At 45.4% G+C, this 13,810-nt stretch overlaps 1 protein-coding gene across 8 annotated transcripts in view; it reads left to right on the top strand.

Annotated features, from left to right (window-relative positions):
- Window positions 1-13,810, top strand: part of LHFPL2 (LHFPL tetraspan subfamily member 2) — a 151,656-nt gene that overhangs the window by 125,130 nt on the left and 12,716 nt on the right. For all 8 annotated transcript variants that reach the window (XM_012462110.3, XM_012462107.3, XM_064376070.1 and 5 more), the window contains one exon: window positions 3,500-4,110. In XM_012462110.3, coding sequence (XP_012317533.1) covers window positions 3,678-4,110 — 433 coding nt within the window. In that variant the 5' untranslated portion in view covers window positions 3,500-3,677. The remainder of the gene's footprint in view (window positions 1-3,499; window positions 4,111-13,810) is intronic.

The following is a 13,810-nucleotide window of genomic DNA, read 5'->3' as shown; positions in this document are numbered from 1 at the left end:
CAACATATGAGCTGGGAGAACAGCTGGTTTCCCTACAGTCACTGGGCTTGTGACTTGGGAGGCATCATGAGCTATGCAGGGGACAGGTGGCCTGGCCACTGGGTCTCCTGACTGAGCCGAGCCACACTCCTCCAGCCTCTGCTTTTCAGTTCCCATACTCAATACCAAGGAACCAACCTTTTCCATGCTGCCTCACAGTGGCCTTTCTGTAAAAGACTCTCCTGGGAGCTTGATAGAAATGCAGATTCTGGCACCACCCAGAAAGTTTGATTCAGTGGTTCCTTTGGGACCAGGACCGTACTTTTTTAATACAGGTAGCTGTCATTATCCTCTGGGAGATGGTCCAGGAACCCACACTTTAAGAAGCTGCACTCTGGAGGGTCTTTCCAACTCTTAGAAGGCAAAAGCACATGCATTCTACTTCACTTAATCCTTGAACTTCCTGGCAGTGCCAGAATCTGCACAGAGCATGTAGGAAAACAGAGCATCTCATCTCCCCATTGGAAACAGAATGAAGGCCTCATCCCAGCCAATCTTGTATGGATGTGAGAATTTGGTGCAGTGAATAGGGAAATGTTTTAGCACAAAGGAGAGGGAACTATATTATTTTAACTTAAGCACATGGGTCCTTAAGTAATCCTGCCTTCAGTTTGTCCTCAAGCATTTTGCTAAGCTCAGATGTCCCATCTTCTCCTCTCCTGAACTTTTACAGCCTTTCTCTTCAGAAGCTGCAAACTAATTGCATTCCTGACTCTGGGCAGAGCTTGCTGGCCAGGGCAGTGGACACTGGAGTAGTCATGCAGATAGAAGTCATCTGAGAGGTTGTAGGAGCCCTTCAATTCTGCAAGAGGACAAATAGGAATGTTCTCATTGAAAAATTACATTTGGGCCAGACATGGTGGCTCCCACCTGTAATCCCAGCACTTTGGGAGGCCGAGGCATGCAGATCACCTGAGGTCAGGAGTTTGAGACCAGCCTGACCAACATGGGGAAACCCCATCTCTATGAAAAAAAACAAAAATTAGTCGGTCATGGTGGTGTGCTCCTGTAATCCCAGCTGCTCCGGATGCTGAGGCAGGAGAATTGCTTGAACCTGGGAGATGGAGGTTGCAGTGAGCCGAGATTATGCCAGCGCACTCCAGCCTGGGAGACAGAGTAAGACTCCATCTCAAAAAAAAAAAAGAAAAATTACATTTAACAGAGAAAAGGGATGGGACAGAGATGGGCCGGGCATAACAATAACATGGTTTTCTAATCAAATGGGAAGGCTTTATAGCTCTCAATAGGCTGGGCTTGCCACCTCTGGGCTCAAAGGATTTGTGAGCCTGGTGGGCACATACAGCCTCTCAGAGCCTCCTGGGAGTCCTTGTGGCTTATTTTCTTGTTCTCTTTTAAAATGATCATTTTCATTATAAACAATTTCCTTTAAAGCCCTTGAATATTAGTAACTTTTTTTTCAAAAGGCTTTCTATATGGTACTGTGTGGAGGATGTGAGAATGAGTGATTTAGAATAGGATATACCTTCTGGCTGAATGCTAATTTATCTCCACCAGTTGGATTGGCAGCTGGATGAGGTATAGGGAAACAGGAAGACCATGACTCTGCCTGGTAAGTTTAGACACGAGTGACCTCGTCCATCTCTAAGTAGCCTGTGCTTAATTTTTTCTCTGTGCAGTGTCTGGGTTTCTGTAATCTACTGGGCATCTCCACTGGATCAACAGTTGTCTGAATGGTATTATCTTTGTTACAGGAAAAGCTTCTGAGGGCAGGGAGCTGATATTGTTAAGCACTTACTCTGCCAGGCACTGTGCTGGGTGCTTCAGTAGGTTCTTGTTCATTCCTTCCAACAATCTGGCAAGGTGGGCTATCCTTACCAGCTCAGATGAGGACGCTCTGAGAAGTCAGATGTCCACATGGCCAGTGCTGGAGCTGGCTTTGGAACCCATGAATTCCCTTCCTGTACCCAGTGCTTGGCACAGCCCTGTTACACACAGACATACACACCCTGACAAGTGCATATGTGCCTGGTAGTGCACTAGCAGTGTCCCCAAAATAGCATCTTGTATAGCAGCTACAGTGATAGGAGGACTTTAAAATACATCATGTTTCAAGGGATGAGTAGAGTCACTCGCTCACTAGGAGGAAGTCAGCCAGCAGGCAGACAGCTGGTGCAGGGTATAGCAATGGGCGTTTTAAGCTTTGGCACTGGGCTTCCTCATTTCCTCGCTTCTCTTCCTCTTCGATAACTGCCTGCCTCACCCCCCTCCCAACATGCCAGGGTGGGGATGGGGGGGTCTTTGCAGTTCTCATGGAGTTGACTTGACCTCAGTTAATGAGATCTAATCATTCAGAGCAGGGCCATTTGCCCAGATGTGAGCTGCGTGATTGTTCCTGGCCTTGGAATGGGGCAGAAAATGGGGCTGCAGACAAGCACTGCTGGCCCCCGTTTCAGGGTCCAGGCTTCTCTGAAGAAGGCTTAAGCCATTGGAGCAATGTCTTCTGGTAATGAAGTCATTCGTCCTTGGGTACAGAATGAGGCCTCTGTGAAATTGGGAACAATGGGCATGTTGAGTTCCAGACCTGGGGTGAATGGAAGCTTAGGCAGAGGCACATGGGATGAACTGGGACAATTCAAGGGACGCATTCTTCATAGACAAGGTTCTGTTGTCAGCAAGTCCACTCAGTTGTAATGATGCTTAGTTAATGGTCATTAATGCCTTTTAAAAATAATTTCCCCAAGTAAGTCATGAACTCTTAAGGGTTTTTTTTTTTTTTTTTTTTTTGCCCCCTCTTTGAGTTTTAATTAGTGTAAATTATTTTGTCTAAAAATCACCCTGTGAAAAATGGATGAAATATAGGTGTGGGAGCAATGTTTTGTTTATTCTTTTTCATGGAATTGTTTCTTATTTTACCTATGAAGCAAACACACTTAATGTCGCTGCTAGAAATTTAATTTCCAGGGGATAAAAGTGGGGTATTGCTACTCTCTATTGTTAAGCAAAAGCTCTTGGTGCAAGTTTCTCGGAACTTAGCTCACCTCGTACCAAAAGAGCAGCCAAAAAGTCTTGCAAACTTAAAAAAAAAATCCACTACTAGAGAATAGAGCTCATTGGCAGTCCTGCCTCCCTCTCTCTGGATCCCTGTGCTGTTTGACTTTTTCCAGTAAAAGATGAGGGAGCGGGAGCCCTGTCCTAAGAGTGCAGCAGCAACCGGGACAGTGCCCCCTGGGTTGGGAGCAGACCTGGCACTGGCCACCTCCTTCTCTCATGCTCCCTAGAGATAAGGTTCACTGGCACCGAGAGTTCTGAGTGCGGTGAGGTCAGGGCGAACTTGAAACAAAGAAACGCAGCCAGGGCAACAACCGCCTGGGATGCTGGCCGGGCCGGGGCTTGCTGGCAGGGTTCTGCGGGCACGGGCCGGGTTTGGAGGGTGTCGCTGTGCGCCGGGGAGGCGGGGCGGGGCCTGGCGGCGCTGCTAACCGCCCTCCCTCTCCCCTAGGTGAGGCCGCAGGCGGTGCTCTGGGTCCGGGAGCGCTGTCCCCAGCATGAGCGCGGACGGCGGGAGTGAATGACGGCAGCTGCGACTTCCTTCCCGGGCCGCCCGAGCCTCCTTCTCCACCGACTTTCTGTTTTTGATTAACTCTGTGGACTCCTGACTCTTCGCCTGGAACATCAATATGTGTCATGTCATTGTCACCTGTCGCTCGATGCTCTGGACCTTGCTGAGTATTGTGGTGGCTTTTGCCGAGCTCATTGCCTTCATGAGCGCAGACTGGCTGATCGGGAAAGCGAGGAGCCGCGGCAGTGGCGTGGAGCCGGCAGGCCCGGGCGGGGGCTCCCCCGAGCCCTACCACCCCACCCTGGGCATCTACGCCCGCTGTATCCGGAACCCAGGGGTGCAGCACTTCCAGCGGGACACGCTGTGCGGGCCCTACGCTGAGAGCTTCGGCGAGATCGCCAGCGGCTTCTGGCAGGCCACGGCTATTTTCCTGGCGGTGGGAATCTTCATTCTCTGCATGGTGGCCTTGGTGTCCGTCTTCACCATGTGTGTGCAGAGCATCATGAAGAAAAGCATCTTCAACGTCTGTGGGCTGTTGCAAGGAATTGCAGGTAAGAGGGCAGGAGCCCGGGCTGGCTAGGGTGGAGGGATAGAGAGCTGCCGGGGCCGCGCACTCTGGCACTGGGCATGTGCTTCCTGTCAGTTTTGGAGATGACCATTTTCTGTCTAGTCAGGTTTCCTTTGCCCCTTCTGTTCTAGGCGACGTTTGTGTGCTATCCACATGGGTCTCTTTCCTGTGTTACCCCACAGGAAGACGCAGGCTTGTTCTCTGGTCTCACATGGTCTTCATTGCTTATTTCCTCAGGGTCTGAGTTGTTGGTTTTAGTTTGAGTAACTACTACTACTTTTTGTTTTTCCCATTAAATTTAAAGCATGCTCTCCACTTCAGTGCAATTCCCTGAGGAATTATGGTGAGCGTGAGTCCCACCTGCAGCAAGCACTCGATGCTAAGAAGAATGTAAGCGGGGGCGCTCATTAAGCAGCAGCAAGCCTGCTTCCCCCATCCACTCTCAGCTCCAGCCTCCAGATGATTTCAGCGTGGGTGGGGAAGACACGGGCTGGGGAGGAATTAGTATCCGCTGCTCTGTGTTTAGTGACGTTCTGGTTTAAATTGTCCGTCTCCTGGAGCCTGACAGAAGGTTCTGTGCACTCAGATCAGAAAATGCAAGCTAAGGCTGCATTTCCTGGGAATTTCTCACTAATGAGCTTGTTAGAAATGGGTGGAAAGGAAAGTATGAGCGCTTTGCAGTGGTCCCAGGGAGAAGGCTGTGAGCTTCGGGAAGACGTCCACTGCCACCAGCACTTTCACAGGCTTCCCCACGTGGGTTTGAAAGGTGGGTCCTGAACCAACAAGGTAGCAATCTGTCTAGGCGTCAAGATTCTTGTTCTGGGTGACAGAAATTCATGTACACACAAAGACGGTTGAGTTTGAAGACATCCCTGAGGAAGTAGAGGAATAGACTCTTGCCTTGATATTCAGGAAACAAGTGCTTACTTTTTAACGAAGATATTAATCTAGACTCTAAGAAGAGAGTTAACCACCTACAACCCTAAATGAAGGGCACAGGTGATTCATCCCTCAGCAAATTCTAAAGCTGTGTGCACAGGATTCTTCAGAATAAAGCCATGCACTGAGCCATGTGTCCAGGGCTGTAAAGAAGCAACCCCCAAATGAATTAACTCTAGTGGGCCTCATAGCAAACTCTTGAGCTCAGCAGGGCTGGCTTCCAAATAAACAGATCAAATGATAGTTTTTTCCCAAACGGCCGATAAGATAAAGTTTACTGTTCTTCAAATCTTAGGGGGCCTCTGTGTGAGGTAGAGTCGGGGGTGGGGAGTAATGGGCCAAGAGAAATGACAGAGGGCCTGGCCTGCCCCTTAGTTCTAATTTGCTTTCATGGGGGAATATGCCATCCAGACACCAGGCCCCTTAGTCTTTCTGGCCCAAAGGGACAAGTCTCAGGACCCTCATCTCTGTATCTGCCAGGATCAGCCATACTACAAGTGACCCAGGCACTCATGTAATTTGGGAGACCAGGATTCTGTGTTTCAGCATTGCTCCTCATGAGCAGTTTCACTTGAGATAAATGTACCACCCCGGGTCTCAGCGTTCTCCTGAAAAATAGGGAGATTAGAAAATAGGACCTTCCTTTAGATTTTTTAGGCTTAGAGTTTGATCCTGTGAAGCTCATTGTCCCCTTTTGACTCAGTTCTGAAGAAGTCTGTCCCCTTCAGCTTGTCATCTCACCACCCAGACATCATAAAGGTGAGTTTCAAGACTGATCCATCACTTTCTTGTCAGAGAAATGTCCCTGTTTTATTCTCCTCCGACACACAGTGCCCCAGGGATGTGTGTGTGTGCATGTGTCTATCTTAAAACTTTTGCAGAGAAGTGTTACTGAAGGTTCTCGAAGAGTCAAACATGTAGCAGGGGAAGCCAGCACACACAATTTATTAATGCCGAAGAGCCCTGGTTGACCAGAGACAGGGATTTCTATTTAGTTTTCCCTGGCTTTGTTGTATTTGCATATCCTTGATGATTTCATGGCTTTATCATGGGCTTTATCGATATGCGGTATGTAGATGAGACTCCTGATTTGTCATGTAGGACTGCTTTTTACGAGGACTGAGAAACCTGATGGTGATCTCACTACCTTCTAGCAAGCCAGCGGCCCTTTACTGGAAGGAGTGTGACATCTTGGGCCATAACACTAAACCTGTCTTTGGCAGTCATTCAGAGGCAAAGTATAGGTATCCTTCAAGACTATTTACATGCAGTTTAGAATAAGGTGTTAGTTGAGTGAATTCCATCTCTGAATGTGGATTAGTCCAACAAATTTTGGTACTGTGGTGTGCATCACATTAATGGCAAGGTGTTCGTTCTTGCATAAAGGTTATTATGGCTCTCAGGTATTACTGGAATGCTCCAGTGAATTTTTTTTCTTTTTTCTTTTTTTTTTTTTTTTTTTTTTTGAGACATAGTCTCACTCTGTTGCCCAGGCTGGAGTGCAGTGGCATGATCTCAGCTCACTGCAACCTCCACCTCCTGGGTTCAAGCAGTTCTCCTGCCTCACCCTTCCAAGTTCCTGGGATTACAGGCGTCCACCACCATGCCTGGCTAATTTTTGTATTTTTAGTATTGACAGGGTTTCACCATGTTGGCCAGGCTGGTCTTGAACTCCTGACCTCAGGTGATCCACCCACCTCAGCCTCCTAAAAGTGCTGGGATTACAGGCGTGAGCCACCACGCCCGACCTCCAGTGAGTTTTTTCTGACTTTTCTCTCTGCACAAGGCCTCTAGGAAGGTTGAGGAGAAAGAAGTAGGAGCACTCCTGAGGGCGGGTGCTGGTCTTCTGCCTCTTTCCACAGGCTAGAAACTTTAACTTCCTGTCTACTCCTGTTACTTATGCAGCATCTCAAAAATTCTGAAATTACTCAAAATTTTAAATTGGCCGGAGGCAGAGATGCCTGCATAGTTTGAATACTGTCTAGGAGCCACTCGTCTAAGACTAAGTGCCGAAATATAGGACAGAACTGGTTTCCTTTCTCCTTCCAGCCTAGCACCACCCCTCAGAGAAGAAATCATGAAAAAGAGGGACTGAGCTATCTTTCTCATGTTTGCGAGTCACATCTGCAAGGGATATTCAGTGGGCGCTTTCTCCGCTATTGGAGGTCTCATCGTGCACTCCAAGCCAATGTCAGGGGTGGCTGTGGTTCTTGAATCTGTGGCTGAGAACGTTGCCACACTGGCGTGCGAAAGAGCTGGCTTGCTTTCTCCCGTTGGTCAATCTGTGATAGCCTCTGGTCAGCCCCAGCCCCAGCCTCAGCAAGGACTTGCTACAGCTGTGAGCATCGGTGTTTTCTCTCCCCATGCCCCTCTCCCTCAGTCCTTGATCTCTTCAACACTGAAGCAAATGGTGAGAAAGGAGGCTATTGCCAGAGCAACACAAGGATTCTTTAGAAATACACTCAAACTGTGTTTGTTCTTACAACTTACAGTTTGGCAAAAATGTGATTGGGTGAAAAATTATCATAAGCATATTTTTTTTGCTGCACCTAATTTTAAGATATGAATAGGCCGCAGGCTTGTGTAGCCTTCACTGTCTATAAAAAAAAACAGCATCTATCATCAAAATCTTGATGTTCTGATTTTAGAAATTGGGTATGAAAGAATCTGCTACTTCAGTGGAAATCCCAAACTCGGGGCTAACTTAAACAGTAATGAAATGTAATTATTGCCCGTTAAGTGAATCCAGATAGCAGCATCTGCCTTCAGGGCCTCGCCTAATGATGGACACGCGGCTGATACTTTCTAAATACTTGTGCACGTGCCCTTGGTGTTCAGCACTCAGTAATTAGGGTTCAAACCTCACCTGACTGTGCCTGTGAAACACTGACCAATTGCCTCACTTTTCTGAGCGGTAGTTTTCTCAGTTGTAAAATGGATATAACAATAGTCTAGACCTCAGGACTGTCTTGAGGATTAGATTAGGTAATATATGACAAAGGCTTAAGCATAGTGCCTAAATAATAAGTGGTAGCTATATAATCATTATCATAGTATGTCTGCTTGCTCGGCAAGTTTTGGTGTATTTTTTTGTTTCCCAGATTTGTCGCATTCTAAGGAAACAGGGATATCTTGTAGCTTTTAGAATTGACCTTATACTGTTCAAATCAAACACAAATATCCCTTAAGAGCCTGCCTGTGTCGGAGCTGCAGGGTACACAGCAGTCCTGTGGCTTTGGTGTGACCACGGGTGTCCTCAGATAGTTTTTTTAAAAAGCAGGAGAGAGCAGTCAAATTGAAAACAAAGAGCTCCTTCCTCCCACTCCCCTTCTTCCTGAAACACACATTTTCCATTCCTTTGCTTTCTGGGGGCAGCTTCTCCAGTTGAATGTTGATTGCAGGTGGCTTCCCAGATTCTCCTGGCAGAGTAAATCACAGGCTGATTTCTCTTCATGAGGTGAGAACTTGTCCACGGACTTGGCAGAGCCAGCAACACACATTGGTTCATATCCCTCTGGGATTCATTACAAAAGCCGGGTGATCAGCCAGCAGGGTCGGCTTTTTGCCAGCTGTCTTCCTTAGGTTGTGACCTGGATGTAATCCATCGTGAAACTGTAGAATGCAAAGATCCAGGTTTTCCATGACAACATCAAGCAGTTTGTTTTTGGAAATGCATTTAGGGCTCTCTTAGAAGTCCATGGAATCCCCAGTGACTCAGGTTTGGGACCAAAGCCATTAAACTGAGCTCAGGATTTGGCTCACTCGTGCTGGCTGGGCCTATTCCACAGGGACCACCATGATCATGAGCCACCGGCCAGCTGCCTGCTATCTTCCAGGCTTCCCTTTATGCCGGGCTGGCTCTCACACTCTCTTCTCCCTCCTGCCCTGTCTGCATGAGTCTCAGTCCAGCGGGACGGCCTTAGCAACCTGCCCCACCAGTCTGACCAGATAGATTGCCCTGGGGCTGAACGCTGCTCTGCAGGGCTGGGGTGGAGGGTGTGGTCGTGGGAATGGCGTTGGCAGTGGTGGCTAAGGGCCTGGTATGTGCAGGCTCAGCCTTTTTGGAAGTGAGCAATGATTGAGGGTGAAGGGAACAACATAAAAAAAGAAAAAGAAATCAAAGGAGAAGCTGAGAAAGAAGACAAGTGGGGGTTTTGCCTTTGCTGCTTATAGAATTGCTTTCATCATAAATCTGATGCGTGGAAGTATGAGCGGGCATAGGAAATGCAGCTGATCACGCTCTGGGATTTGGTATTCTTACTGCTTTTTACACAAGGTAAAAAAATCACCTTAAGCATCAAGGTTATGACCATAGCCCAACCCAGTGACTGTTCTCATGCCCTACTCATTCACTCCCAGGCCGGAAAGACCAGGTCAGCCACTGAGAGGAGAGAAATAAGAACAGGGGTTTGGAGGGCATAGGGAGAGGGAAGGAGATGCCTGGCTCACACAGAGCCCGCCTCAGAATCCCACTCCTGAAAAAGTAACCTGGCTTTCTCTGAGGTGGTATGACCTTGGTTGCCCACCTTCAGAATACCCTTAAAGAGGCATGGGGAGGGAAGAGGGAGCATCCCTTCCTTCCCATCCCAGTAAGCACAAGGCCCTGGAGACTTCTGGCTGCCAAAGGGAGGCTCGTGGTTTCTAGCTCTCCAAACAGATGATGTCTCCAACCAGAAGGCAGGCCCAACAGTTCTGTGTCTGAATCAGTTTAAGAATACCACTGATATGACACATTTCCTAATTCATCAGCCTTTAGGAGTCCCTTGGTAAAAAGTGAAAAAATCCACACGTTATGAGAAGGCAGATCAGAATTAATTTCAGTCCCAGGCACTTTGATTGGATGCCTACTATGTGCAGACACCTGTAGACGCAGGTCTACAGCTTCCTGAGTTCTACTCCCAGGCTGCACCAGAGAGTCATCATTTCATAAACTGCACCGTAGAGAAGCAAAATAATAATAATAATAATATATAAAGGGAATGAAGAATTCAACCATATCATTAAATTTAAAAAAGACTGCTGAAAAGCAAGTGGACCAAGCAGGTATTAACTTAGTAAATCTGGAGATAGAGACCTGTTTTTAAAGAATGAGTTGGAAAGTCTGGAAGAAAATTGTAAATTCTCTTAAAATTCTGATATAGCAACTGATATGCAAATAAAATGTGAAAATGTTTTCCATGGCAGCTACTTAATTGTAGACATAAATTACCACAGAGCCATGGATGATCTATGTTCAAGTTACATTAACATATAATCATTTAAGCATGACTCTGAATATTTACATGAGCAATTTGGGCAGTCTGTTTTGGGGGCTTAATGCAAAGGTGGTACTCTTTTAAGCTCTAAAGCCACTTCAAAAATAATCTACATCTGCTGTGAAGAACTGAGCTGCAGGACAATCAGCCACATTTATGAGCTCATTTATTGTAGATGGTCTCCCCAGTAGCTTTATTACATGGCCAGCATGTTTTTTCTTCTAAAGATGGCCACCAGTACAGATTAAATCTAAAAATATGCAAAAGGAGAAAACAAAGCCAGTATTAAAATGCTTTGAGAATCAGTACAAATATGTGTTGACAACTCTAAGTAATTTCAAATAAAAATGCAGAGTGGCTGTGTGTTCATAGTGACAGAGGCCAAGCTCAGGGACCTGCTGTTAAAATGACATCACCTGGTTTGTTGTAGTAGGAATTATTTAACATTTTCTGAACCCAAAGACCTCAGCAGACAAGAAATTTACTTGCCCTAGAAATTCCATAGCTTAGTAACTACTTTTTTTAAAAAGTGGCTTTTACTGTTACACATTACATTTTGCATTTTATTTATCTTGCTAACTTATTTTGAATTATTAGTGTATTTTGATTAAAGTCAAGCAGGAGCTCTTTCGTAATCCTGCCTGTCCAATGAATAACTTACGGAGAACATATTTCATAAAGTTCTTCCAGCTGCATATAAGCTGCTTAACAAACAGCTTTTCACCCTGAATGTGAAGTAAGGCTTCATCACTAAGTGATGGGAAGGAATCACCTGGCTAGATTAGTTTGTTGAGATGTATTTCAGCAATTCTAGAGTTACGGCTTTAAAAACTGCCAGTGGAAGTAATTTCCTTTTAAACAGGAATTATTGCTGAGAAAGAGGGAGGCTTCAACAATGGAGAAACTGCATCTCTCTTACAGATTTTTTTCTCCACATATCCTAAGGGCATCAGACAATTTTTAATTGATGGCTATTAATTGTGAGTAATTATAACAGAAACCTCCTTTGGGGACCTTGATTGTAAGATCTTTTTATGACAACTATGATCTGATTGTCTTCTAAAGAATTCTATTTATGTTCATCTGTCATCTTCTCTCCACCCTGGAGAGTATTCTTCTTGCCAATTATAATATCATGGGAGTATTTTTAGTAGAAAATTAATATCCTACTAGATTTCTCTGGAGAAACAGCAAAAGCATTAATGCAAGCTTCTTTTTTTTTTTTTTAAATTGGCACTTGAAAATGACCAGTTCCTTCCCTTTTTCTCTTGCTCGTCTCTGAAACGCTTACTGATTAAAAACTTCTAGTATTAGTGATCATGTGCTAAAATGGCATGCAGATATAATCTGCTCTTAAAGACTCTGTAGTCATTCACAAAGACCCTTTTATTGCCAGTAAACCCTTTGACTTCTAGCTCCTGATCTGGCCTCTGGAGCTAAATGCGTTACTAAATGTCGTGGTTAAGCCTGGTTTAGCTTGTCCACAAACTCTTGAAACTTTAGAATGAGATGGAGTAAGCCACATAGGCTCACGCCTGTGGTCCCAGCTACTTGGGCAGGAGGATCACTTAGTTTGGGAGTGTAGTGCAATGTGATCACGCCTGTGAATAGTCACTGCATGCTAGCCTGGACAACATAGTGAGACCTCATCTCTTAAAACATAAAATGAGATGCAACAAAAACAAGTTTGGACCTAAACTCCAAAGAGATTCAGAGCCTCCTTACCCTGCATCTTGATACTTGCACAGTAAATAGGCTCTTAGAAAGGTGTCTGCATCTGAACACAGGTACCCTCTGCACTTCTCACCTCTTACCCCGCAGAAGGGCCCTCAGTCACAAGTTGCTTCCTTTGAACGAGTGCTGATCTTTTCTGTGCTAAGGTGTCTCCCAGTTCACGGCAAAATCAAGGAAACTGAGTAAGTGTAGTAAGATTTCATCAAGCCGAATGTATTCACTTCAAAGAACTGTCCTTTATTTTCAGGTTACATCCTTCACCCTTCTTGTATTAAAATATTCTTTCTTTTATGAAATGGTGACAGGAGATAATAAAGGTTATCCTCAGTGTCCTTACCAGCAAAATAAAAAATGTTACTCTCAACAATTTTTCTGGACTATAAAGTCCAGAAACTGTAGGAACCACCGTTTTAGAACATAAGGAAGCCCCACAGGGGGTGATGTGGCTTTTCAGAGTTAAATCTCCAGTGTTCAGAATCAGTAAATGTGTGTTCACTGACAGAGGCAGGTATCTGTGGAGCTGCTCATTAGTCTCTTCTAGCCTCAGCTGTAAATTTACAGCTGTTTGGATGTAACGAATGGCATTAAGTCTCAATTCTGACCTGGACCCAGCCCTCCTAGACAGTTATGGCATAAGTAACTGATGGGCCATCATCTGAAGAATCACTTCAGAAACTGGTTATCACTGAAACCAAATTCTGCTTGGGCTTTGAAAAAGTTGTCATTGAAAAACCTTAATGGGCAAAGGTATAGATTAACTAAAAGTGGTAATCCTTGGGCGGAAGTTCTTGATTCGTGTTATAACTCATACTTTGTTCTATTTCTTTTATTTATAAATACTGTTTAAGTGCCCTAGACTCTGAATGGCTAACTGAAGATAGTGGCCCATCCGGCATTTGAGGAAGACAAGCAGGCTTGAATGCCTTTGCTAATTTCATTTGGGCTTGTAGGGCACAGAATCAGAACTCTTCCTGGGTGGGAGGAAGAGATCCTGCCTCCCCTCTCCCACCCCCTGCTGTTTACAGTTTTTATAAGCAAGATTTCACCAGAGCCAGATGCCCGAGATTAAGAGCAGCTTCTGCTGCACGTAGACATAGGAATAAGCAGATCTGTCGTTGACATGGGTTTAACACCCACTGTATTACAGATAGTGGTACAAGGATTCAGGGACAGAAGGCAGTCAGGAAAGACAAAGATCATCAGCTCTGTTCTGTGAATTGAGAAAGGCTACTTGGAGAAGGTGTGATAGCTGAATAGTGACCTGACCTATTGCAGGAGGGGTTTGGGACCAAGATGCTCCTGATTTTGTCTAATTGGCTACAGATGGCTTTCTTGCATGTGTTTTCTTTGTGGATCATTTTGTGGCTGGCATCATTGTTCTGGGTAGATCTGTAATTTTCAAATAGTTCCCAAGCATACAGGATCTCAGCAAAAACTAAGCTGTCAGTCGATTATATTTGTTTGTCTTTTTTTTTTTTTTCCTTTCTGGTCCAGTGGGTTTGCTGCTTTGTTCGCAGTTTTCTGCTCACACAGGTGTTCCACATTCTGCACAAGGTTCACACATAGTGAGCCTTCCATTGTTCTGACCTGTTCACTACACTTCTTTCTGGAAATTGCTTGGGCCAAGGGCAGCCATTCCAAAGTGGCATCAAATCAAATGGAAGAGAGGGTGGAGATGGAATTTCTTCATCTTGCTGTTGTTTTGCCATAGGATTAGCAAGTCAACCTGCTTGACAATAGGCAACCATTTATTTT

This window comes from Aotus nancymaae, unplaced genomic scaffold (genome assembly GCF_030222135.1).
Source record: "Aotus nancymaae isolate 86718 unplaced genomic scaffold, 86718_ANA_hifiasm-v0.15.2.pri h1tg000014l, whole genome shotgun sequence".
Taxonomy (NCBI): Eukaryota; Metazoa; Chordata; class Mammalia; order Primates; family Aotidae; genus Aotus; species Aotus nancymaae.
Note: the sequence above shows the minus strand (reverse complement) of the source record. Positions and strands in the feature narration are given on the sequence as shown.